Here is a 27,399-nt window from a genome sequence, read left to right on the forward strand (position 1 = left end):
AGTACCAGATTAAGAATCAAAAGACTTGGGTTTTGGATTCCAGCTGTCTACTACTACTTGTGTCATTTTGCCCTATCTGGGGGAGGGGGAGTCCTCAGTTTCTTAATCTGTAAAATGAGGGGGTTGGACTCTAAGGTCTTGTCTAGTTCTGGGTTCTATGATCTTGGTATAGGGCTCTGGATGCTCAATTCACTTTCTCTCAGTTGTCGTTTTATCAGAGTTTTCTTTGCTTCTTATATACCACTACTATTAGGTTTTGAACTTTAAGAGGCTGTATGGTATAGTGGAAAGTGGGTTGGACTTTGGAGTCAGGAGAGACGTGAGTTTAAATCAAACCTCTGACAATTAGCAGCTTGGCAAATCACAGCTTCTCTGAGAATGAGTTTCCTTATTTAGAAAATTGGCATAAAATTTGTGTGTATCAGGTGGCGCATTGGATAAAGTGCCGGTCCTGGATTCAGGAGTACCTGAGTTCAAATCTGGCCTCAGACACTTGACACTTACTAGCTGTGTGACCCTGGACAAGTCACTTAACCCTCATTGCCCTGCAAAACAAACAAACAAACAAAACAAAAAAAATTGTGCGTATCTCCCAGTATTCTTGTAAGACTCAAATAAGACAATCTCTATGTAAAGGGGAAATATCAATTATTAATATTTTCTGTTTCCCTTCTATCCCCTTCTCCCTAGTTCCTAGAATTTTATCATCTATATCAGAACCTAGACCCAATTACCTTTCCAGGCTAATTCTATATTACTCCCTTACATGTATCCTATGGTCCAGCCAAACTGGCTTCCTTTCTGTTCCTTGTTCATCCATCTTATGTATCACACAACCTTACTTATTCTGGAATGATAAATCTGTCTCATGTAATATAATATGGATGCTGGTTCTGGATTGATCTAGGATGGTAAAAGGATTAGAAGGCAACTGGCCAATAGGGATCCCAGGTTCTGTCTATAACCTTATATGGAGGTCATTTCCAGTGTACAAAACAGTGAAATCATTTTGGTTGGGTGGGTAACTCCAGGGTATGGGAATGTACTTGTTAGTAGTTTGTGTTCCACCTGAGATATGATTGTCTAGTGTCCACCATGAACAAGTGTGGGGGCCTCAGAATGGAAGAGTATCACTAAGGTCCAGTTATTCTCCCTAGAATCTGCTGCCCATCACCTGGTTGTTGTGAGGATAAAAGACATGATATTTGTAAAGTACTTTGCAAACCTTAGAGAGTTATATAAATGCTAGCTATTATTATTTGCCTCTGAGCTCAGATAAGTAAAGTAAGTGATAGATCTCCTTGCTTTGTCAAGGAGAATCTAGAGCTCCCATAGCATTTCCTAACATCATTTCCACCATTAAAGCAACTCTTTTAGAATAACCTCCAGAAAGCCCTTTTAAAATAAAGATGAGTATATATGTACATATATATTCCTTCCAGAGGCAGCACATTTAGCATCCGTTAATATGACATCCTAGAATAGTGTGTTCAATTTGCTAGCAAAGAGGAGGGATCAGAGAATGGGACTCAGGCAAAGTTAATATTAATGAAAGGAAAGCTCTAGAATGAAGTTCGCCACCTGGGAAGTATGGACTTGGGTGGGGCAGTAAAATGGAGAGCCTTGATTAGACAAGGAAGAGCATTAAGGCCTGGATGCTAGGGAGGAAGATTTATCACAAGATGGAAAGGAGAAATGAGATGGGTGGTGACAAAGACAATATGACTCACCTTAGGAATGTCCAGTTCTGTGGGATAAACTTTTCAGAGGGAGGTGGAAGAGTAACAATGCCCTTTCATTTATGGAAAACCTGGTGTTCTGGAATGAGGAGAATTTGCCATTCCTAGTTCATGCACCTAACTCTTGTCTAATCTCATTCCTTCTCTTCAAAAAAAAGAAAGAAAGAAAGAAAGAAAGAAGTAACTGCAACTATTAAATTTTCCTATTTTCATGTAGTCAAATACTTTAACTGTTTTGGGTATTGTTTGTTGGGAAAGGTTGAACATGGAGCTGTGCCTGTGAATTCTTGAGTATGAGCCAGCTTCTGGATCCAGCCCAGTGACATTTTATAGCGAAAAGAACATTGGCTCTGGAGTCAAAGGGCCTCAATTCAAATCCTGCTTTGGGTGCTAATTACCTGCATGACCTTGGGCAAATCACTTAAATTTCCAGGGCTTCCGTTTCTTTATCTGTAAAATGAGGGATTGGATTAGATGAAGTCTCATGTTCTTTCTATATCTGCATCTTTGATCTTATGGATAAGTCCAAAGCCTTCCTCTGTTTTGCATACACACACACACACACACACACACACACACATTTCCTATTCATTACCTCATCCCCATATACCTATTCATTTCATGGTATATTGAAAGCAACATAGTCACATGCAGTGGTTCCCAATCCAAACTGTTAAATAATAATATTACAGGACAATAAGATGGCTTGTGAGCCGCTCAGTGGACTGATGGCATGGACCTCTGGCTTGCCTCAGGTAGGCAGCTCTCAATGGTACAAAGAGGGAAGGGAGGCTAGAAGATGGGAAAAAAAAGAAGGAACAGGATGCAAAGAAGGGAAGTCTATTTGTAAGTATTTATTGTGAGAAGTAAAAAAAAAAAATGTATTTTGTAGTCAGGGAAAAATTGACCATGGGCTGGTAGTTAGTTAACATAAGTACTGGATATTAAGCAAGCACAACAACAACCACCCTGCAAAAAAGTCCAGGATGCTGAAAATGAATCCTGTTAGTTTTACTACTTTTCCATCTCATAGAGCTTTGGGAGCAGAAATGAGGTAATGTCTGTTAAGACCTTTATATTTCTTGGAAGAAAGCCATTCTATGGTAATATGATTTCCTAATGCATTTGCTTGTGATGCAACAGAATATAATTCCATTTACCTAAATTCCATTAGGTTCTTCCAGAACACTTGACTATGTATTATACCTGGGAGAAGAAAACACTGAAAAAGCCTAGCATCAAGGCCAGAGGCTAGAGCCCATGAAAGATGACTCAACCAAATGGACCAGCTATGGCAGTTTCTGGGGTTTGGGTCAAGGTTTCCAACAGGGAGGAGGTTCAAGTTACCTTTTGTAAGGAATAAAAGTTGTGGGTGAGTGGGCTGGTCATTGTGTGTGGCTCAAAGGGAGGCAGAATCTCTAGACTCTTCTTCCCACTCCCTTCTCCAAAGGAGACTTTTATTCCTGCTAGGAGGGTAAGCAGGAATTGGGTGCCAGAGGCCACTCTGCTCTTCTCAGAGAGAGGGGTACCAAGCTAGAAGTATATCATCTCTTTGTTCCCTTAAAGATTGTTATTCTAGGAGATATGAGTAGGTTCTATCTAACTTTTGATTACCATGCAGCTTTGTGGGGAAGGAGGAAACCAAAGCTCTGTATCCAAGGCTTGACATCTTCCCTGTCTAGTGCTAGTTTCATAATGAATACACAAAGCAAATAGCAAAAAAACCCATTTGTCAAAATCATAACTAGGCAGAAATCAGAGAAGGTATCCACAGGAGAATATAAACCAGACAATATAGAGTGAAGGACTTCTCTCATTGGGAACAAAATTACTCATCTCAACAAAGAGATCTCACCCAAGGGGAGAACTCCCTGAAACCTCTAGAGTAGCAAGCTGGAAACAGGGACATGATGGAGACTGTCCACTCCTTTCATGTTTTTTTCCCAGAGTATTTTGCTTTAGCAACATGAAGTATGGCCTCTTCCATCTTCTCTCTTGCAGCTGGGAGCCAGGAGTACCCAAAGCCACTTAATGCTTGGAGAGTCCCTTGGGGATTCAAAGCTTGATGAGTCCCCTGGGGACTCAAAGAGGACTGGTAAAAGCTTGAGCTTTCTGCTTTTCACCAAGTGCTCCCTGTCCCTCATCTCCACCAATAAAGAGACAGTCCCATATCAATGGGCTTTGGAATTGGGTTACGCCTTATAGAGTTTCTGGCAGTGGTGTGAATTGTGTTATTTTCCTACTGATCAAATACCTCCTCAGTAGACTAAGTTTGATTGAATAACATTATAAAATAAGACATAGGCTCTGTAGCAAAGTTATTTCTATGACCTTTGCCTCTAACCTGTAGAACCTTGTACCAATTCTTTAAGTGCCTACTGTGTGTCAGACACTGTGCTAAGCACTTTGCAAATATTCTCCTATTTGGTCTTCACAAAACCCTGAGAAGTAGGTGCTGTTATTATCCCTATTTTATAGTTGAGGAGGAGACTGAAGCAAATGGAGAGTCACATAGCTAGTTAATGGCTGAGACTGGATTTGAACTCAGGTCTTCTAGACTCCAGGCTCAGTGCTCTGTGTACTATAGCACCACTTAGATGCCAAAGGAAGTATGGTACAAGGAAAAGAACACTGCATTTGGAGTCAGGGGAGATGGGTTCAAATCCTAACTTTGCCATTTACTACTTATGTCACCTAGGCAAGACCTTTCACCTCTCTTGCCCTCAGTTTACTGATCTGTAAAATGAAAAAAAAATTAGACTGGTATAACTAAGAATTAGATTAGTCTAAGTCCCTTCAGGCTCTAATCTATGATCCTATGATATACATGTCAACTATTATTTTATTATTATTATTAGAAAGGAATCAATAGCATTGGATGATAAATTTATAGAGGTAGCTGCTTTTAAGGCTTTTCCCTGTCTTTCTGCACTGTGGTACTACCATGTAGCATAGCAGCCCCCTTAAATGGCAAGGCAACAAGCATTTATTAAGCACTTTCTAGTGTTCAACACTGTGCTAAGCACTGGGGATAAATACATACATATATACATGCATACAATATGTGTATGCAAAAAAAACGATAGTCCCTGTCCTCAAGAGTTTATGTTCTAATGGGGGAAAGTAACATGTGGAAGGGAACTGAAAAAGTGGCGAGAAAGGGAAGATATCTGAGCTGGGGCATGGTGTTAAAGTTCAGAAAGTCAGCAGCAGGAACTGACGGATGAAGGTGGGGCAGCTCAGGCCCCTCCACAAAAGGCCCCTCCAGAAAGAAGATGAGGCTGCTCAATGTTTATTTTGCTTTTTTTTCTCTGACAAAGAGAATGACCTTTGGACTGGAAAACAGAGAACAAAAATGACTAATAGGGAGTTGAAACAAAAGATAAATATGGAAGTAGGAAGAGAGAACTTAGTTGCACTAGATGAATTCAAACATGTAGGCTACTGAAAATAACTGGCAGATACGATTACTGAAACATTGTCACTGGTCTTTGAAAGATCTTGAATCAGAGAGGGAGGAGGGATGTGTGTATGTGTGTGTGTGTGTGTGTGTGTACACACACATATGGAAATGAAAGTGATATAGGAACATCTTTTAAAAATTAAGATTGTGGAATATAGAAAAAATATGGGAGGATTAGAAAAGGAGAAGTGGCTTAATTTTTTAAAAAAGAAAATACATTGTAGGCTACAAAGTTTAGATCAATACCCTGGCAACATTCTTGAAACTTATTATTAAAGGAAAGGCAACAAACCTATAGAAAAGGATACAGTGGTCACAAATAACCAGTATGCCTCTGAGCAGGTCATGTCTACTTAACCTAATGTCCTTTTCTGACAGGGTTATTGATTATCATATCATATCATATCATATCATATCATATCATATCATATCATATCATATCATATCATATTATAGGTTAGGAGACTGCTGCAGATAAAGTTTACCTAGATTTTAGCAAACCATTTGATAAAGTGTTTACTCTTATTGACAAAATGGATAGATGGGACTTATAAAACAGTATTTAGATGGTTTTGGAACTGATTAAATGAGAAGACCAAAAGATTAGTCACTAATGGTTCAGAATTAACTTGGAGTGAAATCTTTAGTGGAGTGTGCCAGGAATTTGTGATTGTCCCTGTCCTGTTTAAAACATTTATTAATGACTAGATGGATGGCATAAATGAACACATGTAATAGCATTTTGAAGTGTTTAGTACGTGCCAAGCATTATACTAAACCCTGGGGATACAAGTAGGAAATTGAGACAGCTTCTTCATCCACGGAGCTTGTTTTCTCATTGGGGGAGAGAATACATATAGGAATTGCATTGTATAAAGAAGGACCTGCTTCTCCCATGAGTGAAGCCACAAATAAGGCAAGACCCAGGGACACTTCTTAGTCAGATGGAAATGCCTGATTCTTTAAAGGCGAAGTACCAGAGCAGATGATGAGAACCAAAGGGTCAGAGGGTAAAGTGACCCTACAGGGAAGGTGGTAAGGCCCAGTGACCCTCTTTCTTACAGGAAATTGGTAACTTTCTGCTTATCCAATTGGTGTGAATGGCCATGGCCATTTGGTGGTGAGAGGTATGATAAAGGGTTCTGCTCATTAGGAAGTTGGAGGAAGTGGGCCAGTGGGTTGGAGTCTGTAGGGAAGCAGTCTGCTGCAGTAGAAAGAGAGCTGAATGTGCATGGAGTCAGAGGACCTAGGTTTAAGTTGGTATTTACTTACCCATGTGACCATGACAGATCAGTCAACTTCCTTGGGCCTTCACTTCCTCATCTATAAGATAACATGTGGGGCTTTATAAATGGCCTTTCCAGTCTTTTGCAGTTCTCTATCTCTGATCTTACCCAGCTTTGTAGAACATGTGAGAATCGCCCCAAAAGAAGCATAACATTGGTGAACCCAGAGGTCCATCCCACTATGATGAAGTACTGGCATAGGCCTTGAAGAACCATGGACAAAATTAATGTCAAATAGCAAAATCCCTTCTGTTTTCAAGGTGGATAAATGCAATACACTTGATCTAGCTGCATGTATTCACATGCACATTTGAGAAGAAGCTGAATGAATAAATGAATGAAAAAGAATTTATGAGCTGCTTACTCTGTGCCAGGCACTGTGCTAAGTGCTTAGGATACCAATACAAAAGCAAGGGCAGCTTGTTGGTCCAAAGGTCTTACATTCTAATGGGAAAGACATACACTCACATATACATACATAGATATAGGTATCCATAACATGTATGTGTATGTACATATGTGTGTATATATAGTCAGTGTATATGTGTGTGTGTATTAGTGGACAACAAGCCCAGTATGAATCACCTATGTGGCATTCATATGGTCATATATTCAGTATATATGGTCAGTATGTATCTATACATAGATGGAAGGATGGATGGGGAGGTAGATGGATGGATGCATAGGTAGATAGATGGATAGATGGATGAATGAATGCATAGGTAGATAGGTAGGTAGATAAAAGATAGATAGATAGATAGATAGATAGATAGATAGATAGATAGATAGATAGATAGATAGATAGACAGACAGATAGATAGATAGATAGGGGTGGGAGTGAGTAGATGGATGGTTTGGTAGGTAGGTAGATAGATAGATGATAGATGGATGGATGGATAGATAGATAGTCCATATTAGTAGTAGCTAGAGTGAGATGAATAGTTTGGCTTTTAGGGGTGTGTGTGGAGCCATAGGGGAGAGAAAATCATCATACTTTTCCCAGGAGCAATGACAGAGTTGATTTGATTATGATTCTAGAACTGGAAAGGAGGTGGGAGGAGAAGGGTATCTGCACAGTGACATGGCATTTGTTGTGGAGATGGCTGAGGAGTAGAGTGAAATGTGACTGGAGTTGAGCCTAGTTGTAATGGGCAACTGAAGCCACAACGAACAAGGCAACAGAGCCCCCAGGGCAGGAGTTATAAGGATGATTCAGGTTAAATACTCAAGGATTTGATTTCTGGTCCGTGCATCATGGTGGTTGGTAAAGAGATGGCAGGAAAGTCAAACATCTGCAAAGTGTCACTTGGATGTGTTTTTAAAATAAAGGACCTCAGTTCACTAGAAGTCCAAGTCAGCCATCATTTCAGTGATATTTTCTGGCAAAATGGTAATTGGGTCACATTTCCTTTATTTGGCAGCAAATTGTGGTAAACCTTACTTGAGACCTATGGTGTTCTCATCACCTTTTAGAATTTGGAGAATGCAGTCTTCTCAATGGTATTAATATTTCCCATTGATGGGCTTTTTCATGCTTTCCATTGTACAATCAAGAGATTAATTTGTTTCCAAAGAACTTCTGAAAGGCCTGTCAACAGAACTAGAGAAAGATTTTTGGAGGTGGGAACTGGGGAAAAGGCTGACATGTTTTTCTTTTATGTTGACAAGTAAAAATGACTGTTTTAAATTTGGATTTGTTTCAGAATCGGAGCAAACGATTGGAAAAAGTCCACGTGGTTATTGGACATAAGTCATGTGATCTGGATTCACTTATTTCTGCATTCACCTATGCTTACTTTCTAGACAAGGTAAAAAAGAAAAAGCCAGGATTCCAAATGTTATCCCAAAGCCATATGTTTGCATTAGTTTATAGTCAATATGTGATTAACATTTCTTCTTAGAACAGTTTCTAATTCTACACATCCTGATTTACTGGCCCAGGAAGCAAAGCATGAACATGCCATATAGTTTATTCATAAATGTGTTGTGAGGTTGAGTGTTCTTGTTTCCTCACTAATCTGCCTATAACTTTTGAAAATTCAGTTGCACTTTTCCCCCCTTTAAATAGTTTTCTTGACTGACGAAAGTCTTTTTTTGTGTGTGTGTGACAGGTCAGTCCTCCTGGTGTTCTGTGCTTGCCAGTGTTAAATATACCAAGAACGGAATTCAACTACTTCACTGAGACAAGGTTTATTTTAGAAGAGTTAAATATCTCTGAATCATTTCACATCTTCCGAGATGAGATTAATCTGCATCATCTAAATGAGGAAGGGAAATTATCATTAACACTTGTTAACAACAATGTGCTGGCCAGGTATGGTAGCCTCAATGAGATTAATATTTAATTTCTTTTAATGTCTTTCCTTAAAAACAGCTCTAGAAACAGATTTTTTTGGCTAACTTTCTGTATGACTAATTTAGCAAAGAAGTTGAGGAGAAGTAAAATTCTACATCACTTTTTGTATATGCTCATGAAAAAATTTTAATAGCTTTGTAAAGGACATGGATAAAGGTGTAAGTCTAAGACAAATCATAGGTTAGGCACTAAATTAAGTGCTTGTTATACAAAGAGAAGCCAAAACCAACCAACCAAACCACATACACACACACACACGATACCAGTTTCTTCTTGCTTATTTAATTTGCAAAGATACAAAACTAGAGATAATTTTAGACACAAGGGAAAACGAAATCAAGAGCCAAGAAGGACTAATGAGGTTGGAATATGGGGGTGAATCTAATGATGAAATTGGTAGAGATAATGTTTTAGATATGGATTAACCCCACCACACACGCACATATATAAAATATGAGGGACCTGAAAATTATGTGGGGATTTTAGTGGACAATGAACTCAGTATGAATCAACTGTGTGACATTCGGTCAGTTGGTAAATGTTTATTAAGCACCTTTTGTTTTGTTGTTGTTTGGTCGTTTTCAGTCTTGTCTGACTCTTCCTGACTTCTTTTGGCATTTTCTTGGCAAAGATACTGGAGTGGTTTGCCATTTCTTTCTCTGGCTCATTTTAGAGATGAGGAAACTGAGGAAAACAAAGTTAAGTGACTTGCCCCTGGTCACACAGCTACTAAATGTCTGAGGCTGGATTTGAACACAGGTCCTCCTGACTCCAGGCTTGGTGCTCTATCCACTGCACAACCTTAGCTGTCTCCATTAAGCATCTGCTTTGTGCCACTCACTGTGCTCAGTGCTGAGAATACAAAGAAATGCAAAACAGCTTCTGCTCTCAAGGAATTGAAAGTCTAATGGGAGGGGGAGATACAGAGAGACAGAGACAGAGAGAGGCAGAGAGAGACACACACACAGATGGAGAGACAGAGACAGAGAGACAGAGGGAGGGAGGGAAGGAGAGACAGAGACAGAGAGATATAGAAAGAGAGACACAAAGAGCCAGAGAGAGCCAGAGAGAGAGAGAGACACACACAGAGAGACAGAGTCAGAGACAGATAGACAGAGGAAGGGAGGAAGAGGGAGGGAGGGAAGGAGAGAGAGAGAGAGAGACAGAGAGAAAGCGAGAGAGAGAGAGAGACAGAGACAGAGAGAGACAGAGACAGAGACAGAGAGAGACACACACACACAGAGACAGAGAGAGACAGAGACACAGAGAGACACAGAGATAGAGAGACACAGAGACAGAGAGACAGAGGGAAGGAGAGAGACAGAGAGACACACAGAGAGAGATAGAAAGAGAGACAGAAAGAGAGAGACAGAGATGGAGAGAGGGAGAGAGAGAGAGAGAGAAGGAACATGCAAACAGCTATGTAGAAAACAATCTATGTAAGGGATATATTTGAAATAATCAACAGAAGACAGGCACTAGAATCAAGGGTTATTGGAAAAAGCTTCCTGCAGAAAGTGGGATTTTAGCTGGGACTTGAAAAGCCAGGGCAGTTTAAAAAGTTAATGCAATCTTAGGCTCCATTAAAGAGAGATGTAGTGTCCAGAGCTTCGGAAGTGGCTGCCTCCTTGTGCTTTGCCCTGTTTAGACTCCATCTGGAGCAGGATCTTCATTGCTGGGTGTCACATTTTGAGGAAGGACTTTGAAAAGTTGGGGAACATCCAGAGGAAGAGACTCAGGATGGTTGAAGGGCCTCAAGGATAGGCCATATAATGATGGATTGAAGAACGTGGGGATGTTTAGACTGAAATGACTTGGGGATGGGGGAGGGAGAGGAAGAACACCTTCAGGTATGGATGAGTGATTGGGCTTGTTCTACCTGGTCCCAGGTGACTGAACTAGGAGCAGCTGGGTGACGCAGGTTTAGGCTTGATGTAAAGAAAAATGGATTAATGATTAGATCTAACCTAAAGCGGGTCAGTTTATCTCAGGAGATTCATCCCCCCCCCCACCTTACTAAAAGTATTTAAGCAAAAGTTGGATAACAATGTATTGGTGCTATTGTAGACAGGATTCTTGCTCAGAAATGGGTTGGCTTAGGTGGTTTCTGAAGTTCTTTTGGGCTCTGAGATTCAGTGGTTCTGCCAAACAGGGGTAAAGGTATACAGCAGTCATATGGGAAGGTGGATGTATTTTCTTCTATTGTGGCCAAGTATTAAGAAATGTTGAACCTGAATTATTCTTCTTTTTCAGAAAAGACGTTTTTGAGTAGGATTTTCTTAGATTGGTCTGATATTTTTTTTAATTATAAAAGTATTTTATTATTTTCTAGTTACATGTAGAGATAGTTTTCAACATTTGTTTTTATAAGATTTCTAGTTTCAAATTTTTCTCCCTCCTTCCCCTCCCTCTCCCCCTCCCCAAGACAGCAAGTAATCTGATCGAAATTTAAAAAAAATAATAATAAATAGTAAATTTGTAAAGTGCATTTACTTTGGCCTGGGAATCAATCAAGCTTTGTGACCTTCTTAGTCTAGTCTTACCCCCAACTGCTAGTGCTCGTCCTCATTAAGTATCTTTTGTTTATTTTGTATTTATGCTATACGTTTATTTTACTTTTTATTTTTTGTGGGGCAATGAGGGTTAAGTGACTTGCCCAGGGTCACACAGCTAGTAAGTGTCAAGTGTCTGAGGTTGGATTTGAACACAGGTAGTCCTGAATCCAAGGCCAGTGCTTTATCCACTGGGCCACCTAGCTGCCCCCTACATGTTTATTTTTTAAGAATATATCTCTATGTTTACATTTTGTCTCCTTTGACAGAACATAAGCTCCTTGTAAATAGGGAATTTATCTTCTTTATCTGTATATCTCCAGTGCTTAATATAGTACCTGGGCCATTGTAGGGTGCTTAATAAATGCTTGTTTGTTAATTTTATCTCTTTGGATTTCTTTTTATATACCTTCAAAATGTTGTGTGTGTATGTGTAAGTTACACTTAGGTGATACCCATGGGGTTTTTAAATCTCTAAAATTTTACTATTGTATTACTTTACTTTTTTTTTTTTTGGCACGGCAATGAGGGTTAAGTGACTTGCCTAGGATCACACAGCTAGTTAAGTGTCAAGTATCTGAGGCTGGATTTGAACTCAGGTCCTCCTGAATCCAGGGCCAGTGCTTTATCCACTGTGCTACCTCGCTGCCCCTTAATATTACTTAACTTCTTAAAAGTAGGCAATAAGCTACTACAATCTTTCTGAAACTGAGATCTTCATTGGGAAATGGAAAGTAATTGAAATGACACCTACAAGTCATAGAATGTTCATTCTGGTGGGACCTTGGAGGTCATCTTTTCTGACCCAATCATCTTTTAACCATCATGTATTTAATGTCTACTTAGCTGTAAGATACTATGCGAGATGTACAAATGAATAAAACACAGTCCCTATCCACAAGGACTTTATAATTCAGAAGGAGAGATGAGAAATATGTTCAAGTAGTTAGAATGACTGCAAAGTTGTTATAGAGTGTAGAATGTGGTACACATAAGAAGAAAGGTGTAAAGAAAGTCCTATAGAATATTGGAGAGGGGAGTGATGATTTGTAGGTGGCACTCATGGAAGTTCTCAAGGAGGATATATCATATTAATAAGCTACTAAAATCTTATATGGAAATCTTTGTAGGTAAATGGAGAATCAAGGAAGGTTTCATGAAAGAGATGGCACACTCATAGTTATTGATGGCTATTTATTGACACTGTATTTTCTAAATGGGATTTGTTTTTAAGAAGGTAATATTGGGCAGCTAGGTAGCACAGTGGATAAAGCACTGGCCCTGAATTTAGGAGGACCTGAGTTCAAATTCGGCCTCAGACACTTGACACTTACTAGCTATGTGACCCTGGGCAAGTCACTTAACCCTCATTGCCCCCCCCCAAACCCAAACAAATCCAAGAAGGTAATATTGTGGGGATGTTTCCCTGTGGCAAATACTAGTCCTTTACAAGTACTCCCAGAGTTGTAAGTAGTTATAACTATGTCTGGCAGAGGACAATATCATTGTGGATGCAGTTGCACCATGTAGGGGGTAGTTCTTGTAATGATTGGAACGATGCCACCTACTGGAGACTTACTATAGGAAAGCTCCACCATGAGGAGAATGCCTCAGAGGGCAAGGCCATGTGGCTTTTCCTTGGCGTCAGGAAGTGACGTTTGCTCTTGGGTGCTGTCTATCAAGGCTACCAGCCAATCAACTTGAGGAGCCTCCTATTTTCTGGGAGGAAACAGGAAGGAGGAAAGAGGGCCTGCGTGGAGAGCTCTCGCTCTTTTGGCTTCCTGACTTGATGGTGGTGGTGGCGGCAGAGGACTTCACAGGAAATTTGAGGAAAGATAGGAATGCCAGGCTGTTGGAATTCTGTTCTCAATCTTTTTCTATTTTTCAATAAACCCTTAAAAACCTAAACTCGTTTTATCAGTGATTTTAGTCAGTTTCCCCAAAAACTGGGGGAACAGATTAGAATCCACATTTAGAATCTTAAATTACACACTCTTGACCCAGTGAAGTTAAGGGATAAGAAGAATCATGGGAAAGGGGTACCACATGACCCTGGATGATTGGAAAGTATGACTTCTTTGAAGAGGAAGTATCTCACTTCTTCCCTCCTCCAGGAACCTTGTTTAAATTGTGCTAGTTATGATTCTGAGTGCCCCTAAATGATTTGGTAAGTCTTTTACAAATATTCAAAATATACTCTGGAACCCTGTTTATGAAAAAGCTCAGTGACCTAAAACAATCACAAGATGAAAAGATCATAGATTTCGAGCGGGAAAGGATCATTTGAGTCTAACCTCCTAGTTTTAAAAATGAGGCACAGACATAAGAAATAACGAAGGTACAAATTTTAGAAAAACCTGGGAAGACTTGCATGAATTGATGCAAAATGTAGTGAATAGAACCCAGAAAACAATTTATACAATAACAACAATGATGAAAAACCAATAACTTTGCAAGATTTTGGAACTTGGATCACAATAATGGAACCTACCACAGTTCCGGAGGACTCAAGATAAAAAAATGCTATCTACATTTAAATATAGAGGTAGACCAAAGCATAGTTGTTATAATTATAATAACAATTATTATTATTAAAAAGCTAATGGGGGAATTTGTTTTGATTGATGACACATATTTGTAATAGATTTTGGGTTTTTTGCCTTCTCAATGGTTGGGGAATTGGAAATAAGAGGAATAATGTTTAGACTTTAAAAAATAATATTGAATTTTAAAAAATGAGACAGAGAGAGGTTATGTGACTTATCCAGGGTAACAGAGCTAATAAGTGTCTCCCTGATTCCAAGTCTGGTGGCCTATAGACTATACCATACTGCCTTCTGTCTTATGTTTTTATAATACGTTGTATCCAAATAGTATTCTTTAAAAGAACTTTGTAAACCTAAATCATACAATGAATGCCTTCCTTTCTCATCTCCTATTAGAATCCCTAGCTTCATTTAAAATATAGCTCAAAGGCCCCCTCCTACCTGAGGCGTTTTGTGATTCTCCAAATGCTGGAACCTCCCCTAAAAATTACTTTCAATTTATCTTGCATACATTTTGCATGTACTTATTTATATCTGTACGTTTCATTCTACAATGCAATGTTTGAAAGTAGGACAATTTCATTTTTGTATTTGTGCCTTCATCACTAAGCAGCATGCCTCATTCACAGTAGGTACTTAATAAATGCTTGTTGATTACTTGATTTTGTATAACAGGCTAATAGCTATCGGTGTCAGACAGTTGACATACTAAGCCTCTCTCAAAATTTTGGTCCTCAATCTTGTAGTTGGTTAATTTAATGACCCTCATTAGGGGTTATTAGCATATTAAGAGGATATTGAAAAAAATTTCAATTAACTATAGGGGTAAAAGAGAGACAGAGCACTTTGTTAGCTCACTAAGCACCGTTTTGATGTGCTAATGGGCTCTAGTGAAAATAGTTGTTATAAATAAAGTAAATTGTTTGATTGTGTTTATGGTAAATTTTGTTGATCCTTGGAGAATATTAGCCAGGGTAAATAAAATAAAAGTCAATTTGATCAACTAACTTTTCATTAACCAGTTCTTTGGTGTATGTATAAAAACACAAATAGACCAAATTCATCATTGAAATGTGTCCGCATTCAAGATAAAAATTTGCATTTAGATAACCATGTAATAATCAAACAGAATCATACAGTGAAAAGAGAACTGGACTTGGAGTCAGAGGACATGGGTTCAAATTGTGACCTGTGTGACCTTGGATGAGCCACTTAACATCTCTTGGCCCTGAAGAGTTTGGAGTAGAATAGCCTCTAAGATCCCTTTCACCTTCAAATCTATGATGAACTAAGAAATTTTAGAGTAGTGAAGAATACCACCAAATTGAGTCAGCTGCGTGGTACAGAGTGTGGGAGTTGAAGTTGGGATGATTTAGGTTCAAATCCTGCCTCAGACACTTCGTAGGTGTGTGACCCTGGTCAAGTTACTTAAGTTCTCTCAGCCTCAGTTTCCTCATCTGTAAATTGGAAATAATATATCACCTCTCTCATAAGATAATTATGAGGACCAATAAGATAACGTATATAAAGTGTTTTGTGAACCTCCAAGTAGTATATACATGCCAATTATCATTATTATTATTATTAATTAAATTTGAAATAGAGAGGCTTTAGGGGAACAGTATCTTCCAGTTTACTTGTGATCTTATGTAAAATATGAAGAAATTTTACCCAGATTTTCTGGTAGAATATTTTTGGGCCAAAATAACCTCTTCTAAAATAATAGATTTTATTGAGCTGGAAGGGATATGGTGGCAGAGCCAGGACTAGGACACAGTTCTCATCATTCCTAATCTAGAATGAATTGAAGCCATTTCTTTCAATTTATCTTTTTTTAGAGAAAAATTCAGTGTCAAACTGTGTATCTTCACACAAAAGCTTTTTGAAAAACACTTTAAAAAATAAAATAAAGGGGCAGCTAGGTGGCACAGTGGATAAAGCACCAGCCCTAGATTCAGGAGGACCTGAGTTCAAATCCAGCCTCAGCTGTGTGACCCTGGGCAAGTCACTTAACCCTCATTGCCCAGCAAAAAAAAGAAGAGAAAAGAAAAAAATAAAACAAGCTGTCAGTAATTGGTTGTTGAAATCATCCAGTTAGCAGGCATTTATTTTTTAAAATTTATATCTTTTAAAAAATTATTATTTTCCAGTTACATATTACATAGAGGGATAGTTTTCAACATTTGTTTACACTGGATTTTTAGTTCCAAAGTTTTCTTTTCTTCCCCCCTTCCCTCCCTCCTCCCCAAGATGGAAAGCAGTCCAATATAGGATGTATATGTACAGTCACATCAAACATATTTCTACATTAGTCATCTTGTGAAAGAAGAATCAGAGCACAAAGGAAAAACCTCAAACAAGAAGGAAAAAAAAAACAGTCCAAAAGTACAAACAGTATGATTCAGTCTGCATTTATAACTCACAGTTCTTTTTTCTGAATGTTGAGAATATCCTTCATCATGAGTTCTTTGAAACTGTTTTGGATTGTTGCACTGCTGAGAAGAGCCAAATCTATCCCCATTGTTCATCACACAATGTTGCTGTTACTGTGTACAATGTTCTCCTGGTTGTGTTCCTCTCAGTCAGCATCAGTTCATATAAGTCCTTCCAGGTTTCTCTGAACTCCTCCTGCTCATCGTTTCTTACAGCACAATAGTATTCCATCACATTCATATACCACAATTTGTTTAGCCATTCCCCCATTGATGGGCATTTCCTCAATCTCCAACTCTCTGAGCAGGCATTTATTAAGCACCTACTATGTGTTAGACACTATGCACACAAAAAAGGGCAAAAACAATGTTCCCTCTCAAGGAACTCTACCTAGTTGTTTCTACTAGCTGCTTGTCTGAATCAAAGTGATTCTTCTTAACCTAAGTAATAAAAGGAACAAGTTCTGAGATATAAAAATCAATGAAAATCGTGGACATCCCATTTTAATTAAGGATAGACTGAGAATTTTGCTAACCTCTGTGACTTTGGGCAAGTCTTATCAATTCTATGGGCCTCAGTTTTTTCATCTGTAAAATGAGCTACTTAGACCAGATGACCTCTGAAGTACCTTTCACCTCTCTATCTATGACTCTATGTCCTTATATTTGTATATGATTATAAGATATTTAAATTCTATTTAAAGGCAAATTCCTTAAATTTCCTTCATGGCCACTATTATAAGCCTTCAGGGCTTGTGTTTATTTTCTATTCATTTTTTTAAAAAGGACTCTTTCCTTCAAGTCAACTCAAGCTCAGTTATAAAGAACAATGGGGAAAGCAAACAAATTCTGTGTGGTTTTTTTTCCTAATGCCACTTCTGTTAAATATTTTGATGATGACAAATTGGATAAACCTGAGAATTTTGTATATATGAGTCAGTCACTTACAGAGCTCATAGTTAGACTTCTCAGAGGTGACCACTTGCACATTTGGTTATTTTGCATTTCAAGGTCAGATTGCTAATATGATTGTCTGCCTAAAATTTTTGAGGCAGATGTAGCTTGAATGAAGCAGTGATGTAAGTGACACGTAGCTGCCTTCTTTATGGTCTGAGTAAGTAAATTTTTTGCTCCGAACAATAATAGAAAATTCATTTGTAGGTGACTTGCTTGTACATGATAAAAGATACAGTAAATGTTAAAAAAATCCAATATCTATATTCCTCTCTCTCCTTTTCTTCTTTTTTCATCTGTGTTGTAGTGAGGACAAAACTTTAGAATCTGCTGTCGTCAAAGTCATTAATCCAGCTGAACGATGTGATACCAGCTTCGAGTACCACGAGTCTTCTTCCTCCCTTGTGGCAAAAGAAATTCTTCGGGAGGCCCCTGAGTTAGTCACTGAACAACTGGCTCATCTCCTCAGAGGTGAGAGATTACACTTTCTATTAAATACTGAAAGGCTTAATGGAGTGTTTCTCAATCTGCTCATGCAGAAAGAGTGCGATCCATTCTTTGGTTAACAATCCCTTTAAAGACCACAGGAAGCTTCATAAAAGAAGCAGGGAGTAAAGAGTTTGTTAAAGAGTAACATTATATTGAATATTAAAAATGTGCATTTAAAAATAGGCATGAGGGATCTTTGCTGTTTTGCTAGACAAGAATATTAAATGGTGCCACTGCGCAACGGTTGGGGAGCCGGGATAGCTCTTCTGGCTGTTTTCATACTGTCCAGGACATTTTTGGTAGTGGTATGAAGACACACATGCTCTGCAGTAGAAAAAATATGTATTGGGTATACATGTTTATATGTTTAAATAGTTTTTTATTGCATATATTTTGATGATACTGTTCAGATAATTTAATTTTTCTTGTCCGTTTGTGGTGGATGAATAAATAAAAAATAATTTATTAAGCAGGTACTGCCAAGTACTGTGCTAAGTGCTAGGGACATAAATCCAAGCAAATAAGACAGCCCTTGTCCTCAAGAAATTTACATTCTAATAAGTGAAGTCAATGTAGCTATTTTGTATCAAAGGTCCCTTTGGTGATCTGATAAGGTCTATGAGTTCCTCCTTAGAATAAGAATTTTTAATGAATGAAATGAAACCAATTATTTTAAATATAGATACCAGTTAAAAAAAATTTTTTGTAGACCCCAGTCAGAATCCCTGACATATAGGATATTTTAAAGTTATTTTTCAGTTGTGACCAGCTCTTTGTGATCCTGTTTGGGGTTTTCTTGGCAGAGATATTGGAGTGGTTTGCCATTTCCTTCTCTAGTTTATTTTATAAATGAGAAAACTGAGGCAAACAGGGTTAAATGAGTTGCCCAGGGTCACACAGCTAGTAAGGGTCTGAGACCAGATTTGAACTCATAAAAATGAGTTTTCCTGATTCTAAGCCCAGTGGTCTATCCACTAGAGCCACCTAATCACCTGACATTGGGTAATAATGGCTAGGAAAGGGTCATTTTAGACAGGGAAGTCAGAGAGAATGAGGATTGGAGTCCTAGGTCAATTAGTTAACATTTTTTTTAAAGTGAGGCAATTGGGGTTAAATGACTTGCCCAGGGTCACACAGCTAGTAAGTGTTAAGTGTCTGAGGTCGGATTTGAACTCAGGTACTCCTGGCTCCAGGGCCGGCACTTTATGCACTGCGCTGCCTAGCTGCCCCTAGTTAACATTTTTTAAAAACCAGGACTGATAGTGTTGATTTGGTTATTGTTTTCAGAGATGGGTTGGAAGGGGGAAAGTAAAATACTTTGGTCTCAGAGGTGGGACCTTCAGTTCTGGGTAGAGGTGGAAGCTAGAACACAGGCAACGTGGCATGGAGAAGGTTTGGAAGTGGAGTGGTGGACAAGATAAGATGAAAGCTAACCAAACAAAGCTTAGGGTTACCAAAGGAGGAGCTCTAGCTGTCTGGGGGTTTTGCAGCTCATTTTTCTTTATATGTTCCTTGCCCATTTATAGATGTCATATATCAAAGGCAGTATGGTCTAGTGAAAAGCATGCTCAGTTTGAGATCAATAACCCAGTTTCAATCCCAGCTCTAAGAAATGGCACTCATTTACCACATGACTATAGGAAAGTCATATAACACCTCTAAAACTCAGTTTTGTTTTCTGGAAAATAGGAAAGATTATTATTTGCATTAGCTACTTTAGGATCAAAAGTTATCTAGGGGAAATCCACTCATTTCAGAATAGAGGCCCAGAGAATTTAGATTAACATGCCCAATGTCAACATACCCAATGTCAGGATTTGAACTGAGGCCCTTTTACAATAGAGCTATTATCTAATTGACTATACTACTTTAGGTGACCCCTAGAATTGGTGTCAAGGGCAACTAGGTGGCACAGCAGATAGAGCATTGGAACCAGGAAGACTCATCTTCCTGATTTCAAATCTGGCCTCAGACACTTACTAGGCATGTGACCCTGGGTAAGTCACTTAACCTTGTTCGACTGTTACTTATCTGTCAAATGAGCTGGTGAAGGAAATAGCAAACCACTCTGGTATGTTTGCCAAGAAAACCCCGAATGGGATCACAAAGAGTGAATACTACTGAAAAAATGACAAAATGATGAGTTGGTGTCAAGAATGTGATTTTTTTTGGTAAGCTACAAAGCACCACATAAACATGAAGTACTAACTTCATGATCATCACCCAGCTGTGATGGCTTCAAGCAGCAGGGACCTCAGCCCAGCAGCATAAATATTCTACTTTCTAGTGCTTTCCATTTTCTGGCGCTTTCCACATTGCCGTCTCCTTTATCATAGGGATGCACAAATTTTAATTGAAATGGCTAGCTCCACTTTGACTTGCGTGCAGGTTTAAAAAGGAGACATTTCTGCTTAGCTTATTTCTCACCTCGTATTGCCTCTTGAAATTTGTACAGCTTGAAATTGGATGTGCTGCATTTTTTTTTCAGAAGTAATTAATAGAGGCAAATGAAATTGCCATAGATTAATGCCAGGAAAGATATAAGAAAGAAAGTCACAGGGTGGATGTTCCCTTGTGAACGTTTAGTAAACTGTTGTATAAATTCTCTCCTGTTCCCCCTCCCACCACTCCTATGATGCCTGTAGTAGGAAAAGGTAGCTAACAGTGCAGGGTCCCTTTAAATGTTGTAGAAAGAATGGTCGTGGTAAACCCGCTATTAAATATTTTGCTGGCTGGGGAACTTCTCTGTAGAAGTGCTGGATGGGAAGACTGTGCCCTTAACTAAGCAAAGGGGTAATCATTAATCTCTGCTTCAGAACCAGGGAAGAAGGCATTTAGGGGTTTCAGGCAAAGGGGTAGTATTTTGATGAAATAAAAATCTGGTACAGGGAAAATGCTGCAAATAATTTTATATAATAAGAGCTACCACTTATATGTCTCTTTAAGGTTTGTAAACTGCTTTACCTATAGTACCTCATTTTGTCCTCATAACAATCCTGCAGGCAAGATAAGTGCAGCTAGGTGGAGCAGTGGATAAAGCACCGGCCCTGGATTCAGGAGGACCTGAGTTCAAATCCGGCCTCAGACACTTGACACTTACTAGCTGTGTGACCCTGGGCAAATCACTTAACCCTCATTGCCCTGCAAAAAAAAAAAAAAAAGAATTTGAAGATAAGTGCTATTATTGTCCTTATTTTAGAGATGGGAAACTGAGGCAGATCAAAGGACTTCCCAGGGTCACTCAGCTAGTTTGTTTCTGAGTCTGGACTTTTTAATTCATGTCTTCCTGACTCTAGTACCACCTAGCTACCTCATGCACTATGCTAGTCAAAACTTTGGTTTATTTTGAAAAAAACAACAACAACAACAACAACACACAAGCTATTTGGTGGGAGGAAACTGCTACCTCATTTGAGCCTAATTCCTTATCACCAAGTTGTAGAAACTGGTTGATCACTTATCATTGGTGTTTTAGGGGGAATTTCTACTTGAGGCCCCTTTTAATTCTGGAATTTGATCTATGTTTCTAGGGATTCCAAAGGTGAATAAATGGTTCTAAATGGTGCTAACTAACCCACACTAAAGGGTTTTTGTTGTTTTGTAGACAAGAGTAATATGATCTCTAACTGAAATTACATTTTTCCTAGACTAAAGAGAAAGCAGAACTTTCTCTTCATTTTCAGGGACAGCATGAGGGCCATGGATCACCATGCTTAACTAGGCTGGGCCTCAGGCAGCAGCCTGTCACTGTGTCTATAATCACAGCCTTTCCAGATTCATATCGTCTGCCAGAAATTGTGTTTTCCTGGTGAAACCTTTGTGAACCCAGGGTCACTCAAAGCCATGCAATGATTAGGACAGGACTAAAACTGGACCCTGTTTTCCACATGGCTGTATAGCCTAGAGGCTAGCTAGCTAGCCATGGACCCAGAGAGGCATGGGTTCAACTCTTCTCTCTGCTATATGATAGGTGACCTTGGACAAATCACTTACCAGTGCTTGAGGCAACTCTGTAGATCAGAAGGTGCAAACCTGAATTGGTAGAGGAAGTAATTCCTTGGGAGCTCTTCCTGCCAATGTCTATTCTAATTCCTTTCACAAAGTATATGCTTGGAAACTCTGGCTTTCCATAACTTACAGGGAGAATGAAGGACTAAGAGCATAAAATACACGAAATAATCACTAATGGCTCACATTTATAGTGTGCTTTAAGGTTGGCAAAGTGCTTTCATCACAGTAGTCCAGGGAGGTAGTAAGTACAAATGTTATCACCCCCATTTTAGACTCGGAGAATCTGAGAAGTCACATGATTTGCTTGGAGTCATACAGTGAGTAACTGTCAAGTCCTAGATCCAAACTGTAATCTTCTGACTCTAGAACCTTTGCTTTTTTTGAGTCCACCCAAAATGTGAATTGTTTATGTTTTTGGCAGAGATACAAATGTGTCATTTGCCAAAAGATTTCAGCTCTAAATTACTTCCTTAATAGTTTTCACAGAAACACCACCAATAATAATAATAACAACTAACATTTACATAGTGCTTTCTATTTGTGAGGTCAGTGCTAAGTGCTTTCCTTTTTTAATTTTTAATTTTTTTATTATCTCATTTGATCCCCACAACAACAGTAAGAGGTAGGCGCTCCTATTATCACCTTTTTTCAGATGAGGAAACTGAAGCAAACTGAGGCTAAGATACTTGCCCAAGGTCATACAGCTAGTAAATATCTGTGGCCACATTTGATCTTCCTAACTCCAGGTCTGGCACTCTATCCACTGTATCACGTAGAAATCAATGGCTTCTGTGTCTGTATTGAGCTATTTCATAAAAACAAATGACTGTTAGAATTGCTATGCATCTGTCACCATAATTTGTTTGCATAAATTAAGCTAATTTGAATTTTTTCCATATGTAAAATTTTCATCAGCTTTTTAAAGTGTTCTATATTTAATAATAGCTGGCAGTTGTGTAGTATTTTATAGTTTCTTAAAGTGCTTTAACATATTTTATCTCTTTTGATCATTAAAATAACCCTGTAGGTAGGCCGAACAGGGATTATTTTTCCCTTTTTACCAGAGAATAAGAAATTATTGGACTCCAGCTTCAATTCAATTGAATAGGCATTTAAGTGCTGACTATGTGCAGGTCTTTATATTAAGTGATACGAAGATAAATCTGACTCTGACCTCAAAAACCACTTAGATTCTACTGGGGATGAGGGGGAGTGGGGGTGCAGGTAAAGGTGAGATAATGCAGTGGATAAACAGAAATTTCTAGAAGTAAAGATCGAAAACTTGAAGGAATCAAGAGATGTCGCAATGAGGCAGCTGAGGACTCTGAGGTTGAGGTGAGAAGGAAGAGGATTCTAAGGACTACGGAGGCTGGTGATGGAATCTTTTGTAAAGGGAATGGGAGCAGGCTGGTTTGCCTCAGATGGAGAGTGCATGAAGAGCAATAACATGGAATGGCTCCACTTGTTCAACAGATGCTTACTGAATTTATCCACTTGCACAAAATCACACTGGTCATCAGTGGTCTGGCCAGTACTAGAACAAGGTTGTTCCCTGCCCCCCCTTCCTATTTTACTACTCTTCCCATGATAGTAGGCTTTCTAGTTAATTCCTTTCAACTTGGCAGGGACAGCTGTATATGTGATTACAATATAACTTTTTAAAAAACCCAAATTTTGCTTATTCACCACTGTTTGGGAAGGAAGAAGGAAACAAGAATTTATTAAGTACCTACTATGTGTGAAGCATTGTGCTAAGCACTCATACAATTATTATCTCATTTGAACCTCACGACAACCCTGGGAAATAGATGCTATTATTTTTTTCCCACAAAAGTATTTCATTATTTTCCAGTTATATGTAGAGATAGTTTTCAACATTTGTTTTTATAAGATTTCTAGTTTCAAATCTTTCTCCTGCCCTTCCCTCCCTCTCCCTTCCCCAAGATAGCAAGCAATCTGATATGTTATGTATGTACAATCACATTAAACATATTTCTGCATTAGTCATGCTGTGAAAGAAGAATCAGAACACAAGGGGAAAACCTTGAAAAAGAAAAACAAACAAAAAAATAGAAATAGTATCGTTCAATCTGCATCTAGATGCCACAGTTATTTTCTTCTGGATGTGGAGAGCATTTTCCATCATGAGTCCTTTGGCACTATCTTGGACCATTTTATTGCTGAGAAGAGTCAAGTCTATCACAGTTGATCAACATACAATGTTGTTGATATTGTGTACAATGTTCTCCTGGTTCTGCTCATCTCACTCAGCAAATAGATGCTATTATTATCCCCATTTTATAGTTGAGGAAACTGAGGGAGACAGAGGTGAAGTAACTTATGCAGATCATATAGCTAGCAAGGGTCTGGGGTAGGATTTGAATTCAGGTCTCTCCTGACTCCACACTCAGTATTCTATCCACTTCATTGAATAGCTGACATCTGCATTTAAATTTTTGCATGTTGACAGAGGTCAGCATTGTGACTTGCACATAGAAGGCGCTTAATAAATGTTTTTGAGATTGAATTGAATCAACTTTGGCTAAAACAATACATGTTGACAAAGGCATTTGCCTCAGACTATCAGTAGTTGTGTGACTTTGGATCAGTCATTTACCTTTTCTCAGACTCAGCTTCCCCATCTGTAAAGTAGGGCTCATTATTGCACCTACCTCATAGAGCTGTGAGGATGAAAAGAAATAATATTTTAGTAGCTTGAAAACCTTAAAATTCTATATAAACATTAGCTACTATTATTAATTGGCACCATCGCGTATAGGTCAGAAGTTCAAATTAATTCAGTCCAGGCATTAATTTTATGGCCTTTTATGGCAGTTATCCCCTTCAAACAAGTGGCAACATGATCCTATAGAATGGCCTTTCAGTACAACCTGTTCTGAAAAGCAACATTGTTATTAGAAGAAGAAAAAGAGGGAAGAGGAGGAGAGAGGGAAGGAAGGAAGGAAGGAAGAAAGAAAGAAAGAAAGAAAGAAAGAAAGAAAGAAAGAAAGAAAGAAAGAAAGAAAGAAAAGGAGGAAGAAAGAAAGGAGAAAGGAAGGCAGGAGAAAGGAAGGAAGAGAGAGAGAAAGGAAGGAAGAAAAAGAAAAGAGAATGGAAGGAAGGAAGGAAGAAAGAAAAAGAAAATGGAAGGAAGAGAAAGAAAGAGAATGGAAGGAAGGAAGGAAGGAAGGAAGGAAGGAAGGAAGGAAGGAAGGAAGGAAGGAAGGAAGGAAGGAAGGAAGGAAGAGCACAACAGTTCGTTGACCTAAAGCTGATGCCTGGTTTTGTCCTGGGTTTGTGCCAAAAAACAAACAATTATAAAAGCTGCCAGAATCCGGGGCCTGTATTATTTCCCAGGAGATATTCATGGGAGGATTGTTGCCAAATGCAGGATCTGTTAAATTGCAGAATCATTACAAATGCTTTATTTATTTATATTTTTGGTAGGAACCAGCTGGCAATGATGAGGTTCAGGCCACTCACTGTGAAGTACCTTGGGTCAAGACATTCCCATAAATTGCTCCTCACATAGATTTGTGTAAGGCCTTAGAGGATGCTAAAAGGGAAGCCAGCCTATGCTACATGTGGCAGTAGCAGTACTCTGTAGAGGAGGGGCAGTAGCAATGACAGTACCTGGTATTTGCAGTATTGGTATTTTAAAAAAGCACATCAGACCTTCTGATATAGGTCTACTTCCTTCTTCTGTTAGAGTAATGACGCATGTAATAAAGAGAAGTGATTTTCCTGTTTTAGTAGCTTGAAGTAGCAACATCAAAAACATCCTTTTAAGGAGGTCAGCTCAGCGGGGAGCAGTGCCAGCCTTTTTCATCTCTCTCTTGCCAGAAGAGTGAATCACTCCTATTCCAAAATGGTCACAAAGTCCAAGTGAATTGTTTTCAGTTGTTTGTTTTCTGTGGGGGATTTTAGGTGTGAGGGGAAGGGATAATTTTCTGTGCTCATAAAACTAAAGAGCTTTGTCAGCTTTAGAGGAATTAAGGGGTTTTGTTTGCTTTTTCTCAAAGCTTTCCTAAAAGCTATGCATTCTAGCTTTTTGAGAGTATGAAGGCTTTGAATAAGAGGTTTCTTTTTCTTTTGCTTTAGAAGTCTGAAGTGACCTAGATTTTAATTTTTAATTCTCTTTCTGTCTTCCTTTTCTTTTATTTCATTTTCTCCTTCTCTCCCTCTTTTCTTTTGTTCTCCCTTTCTCTCCTTCCATATCCTTTTCCCATTACCTCCCTCATTGGCTGTAAAGTTAAATATTGTCTTAGAGTTAGAAATTTTAGTTTTTCAAGCTGATTAAGGCCTTGAATAAGGGAGCCTCTTTATGTCCTGGAAGACTGAACTGAGTGAAATTCTCTCTCTCTCTCTCTCTCTCTCTCTCTCTCTCTCTCTCTCTCTCTCTCTCTCTCTCTCTTTCTCTTTTTCCTTGTCTGTCTCAATCTCTCTCTTTCTCTCTCTCCTCCCCTCTCTCCCCACATCCTCTTTTATTAGTTAGACATTTTAGCTTTCCAAGACTGTTAAGTCTTTGAATAAAAGCTTGAAATAATAAATACATAAATAAATGTCCTAAAAGAATGAAGTGAGTTAAATTTTTATTCTTTATCTTTCTCTCTACATTCTCTTTTTTAAAAAGTTAGATATTCTAGATTTTTTTTAAGATTAAGAACTTGAGGGGCAGCTAGGTGGTGCAGTGGATAAAGCACCAGCCCTGGATTCACGAGGACCTGAGTTCAAATCCGGCCTCAGACACTTGACACTTACTAGCTGTGTGACCCTGGGCAAGTCACTTAACCCCCATTGCTCCACAAAACAAAACAGAACAAAAAACAAACCAAAAAACAAAAAAGATTAAGAACTTGAATAAGATGGGGGAAGGGAGGATGCCTCTTTTTTGTTTCCTAGAAGACTAGATTAAATGAAATTTTCTTTCTTGTGATCTCTCTTCCCCCTTCTTCCTTCCCCCTTTCTCCCTTCTTTCCTCTCCACTCCTCTATTACACACTTACCCTCCTTAATCTCCTTTCCTCCTTACCCACTTAACTATGAAAGCCTAATCCCAAGTGAACCAGGAAGGGATGTCTGAAGGCCTTCCCCCACCCTAGTTTTTATCATGCAGAAGATGCCTTTGCTATGCTTGATATTTTCCCCAAACCATTTCTGCCTTCATTAGATCATGCTTAATATTAATGTTCTGCATTTGCTTTTGGCAAAGGTGGTGTTTCACTTCTCCATTCTTTTAAACAAGAAATGGAAGGGTCAATTTGGAAAACCTGGCATGATAGGTGTTACTCGTGGTATTAGAATCTCTATTATTAGCATTAGTATCCACAACCTGCACATGACAACGGGAAGGTGAATGACTATGGTTCATTTTGAAGGTACATCTGTGTCAACATAAGCATCTTAGAATGTCAACAGTCCTCTGGGAGTGGAGCCTGCTTGCTGTTCAAAATCAGATTTTTAAAGCTAAGAGGTGTCTTTGACTGATAGATTTCCTAATGTTGTTGCTTAACTAAGTCTATTGCTAAATGGACTCTTGGCACACATTGAAGAAAGTGGTATGGCAGGAAAC

The 27,399-nt window shown here is 38.7% G+C and overlaps 1 protein-coding gene across 1 annotated transcript in view; it reads left to right on the forward strand.

The window, feature by feature from the left end:
* PRUNE2 (prune homolog 2 with BCH domain) overlaps nucleotides 1-27,399 on the forward strand; it is a 338,542-nt gene that overhangs the window by 69,727 nt on the left and 241,416 nt on the right. The window contains exons 2-4 of the mRNA XM_044001558.1: nucleotides 8,192-8,296; nucleotides 8,600-8,802; nucleotides 17,636-17,799. Coding sequence (XP_043857493.1) covers nucleotides 8,192-8,296; nucleotides 8,600-8,802; nucleotides 17,636-17,799 — 472 coding nt within the window. The remainder of the gene's footprint in view (nucleotides 1-8,191; nucleotides 8,297-8,599; nucleotides 8,803-17,635; nucleotides 17,800-27,399) is intronic.

The sequence above is a fragment of the Dromiciops gliroides genome, chromosome 1, assembly GCF_019393635.1.
Source record: "Dromiciops gliroides isolate mDroGli1 chromosome 1, mDroGli1.pri, whole genome shotgun sequence".
Lineage (NCBI taxonomy): Eukaryota > Metazoa > Chordata > Mammalia > Microbiotheria > Microbiotheriidae > Dromiciops > Dromiciops gliroides.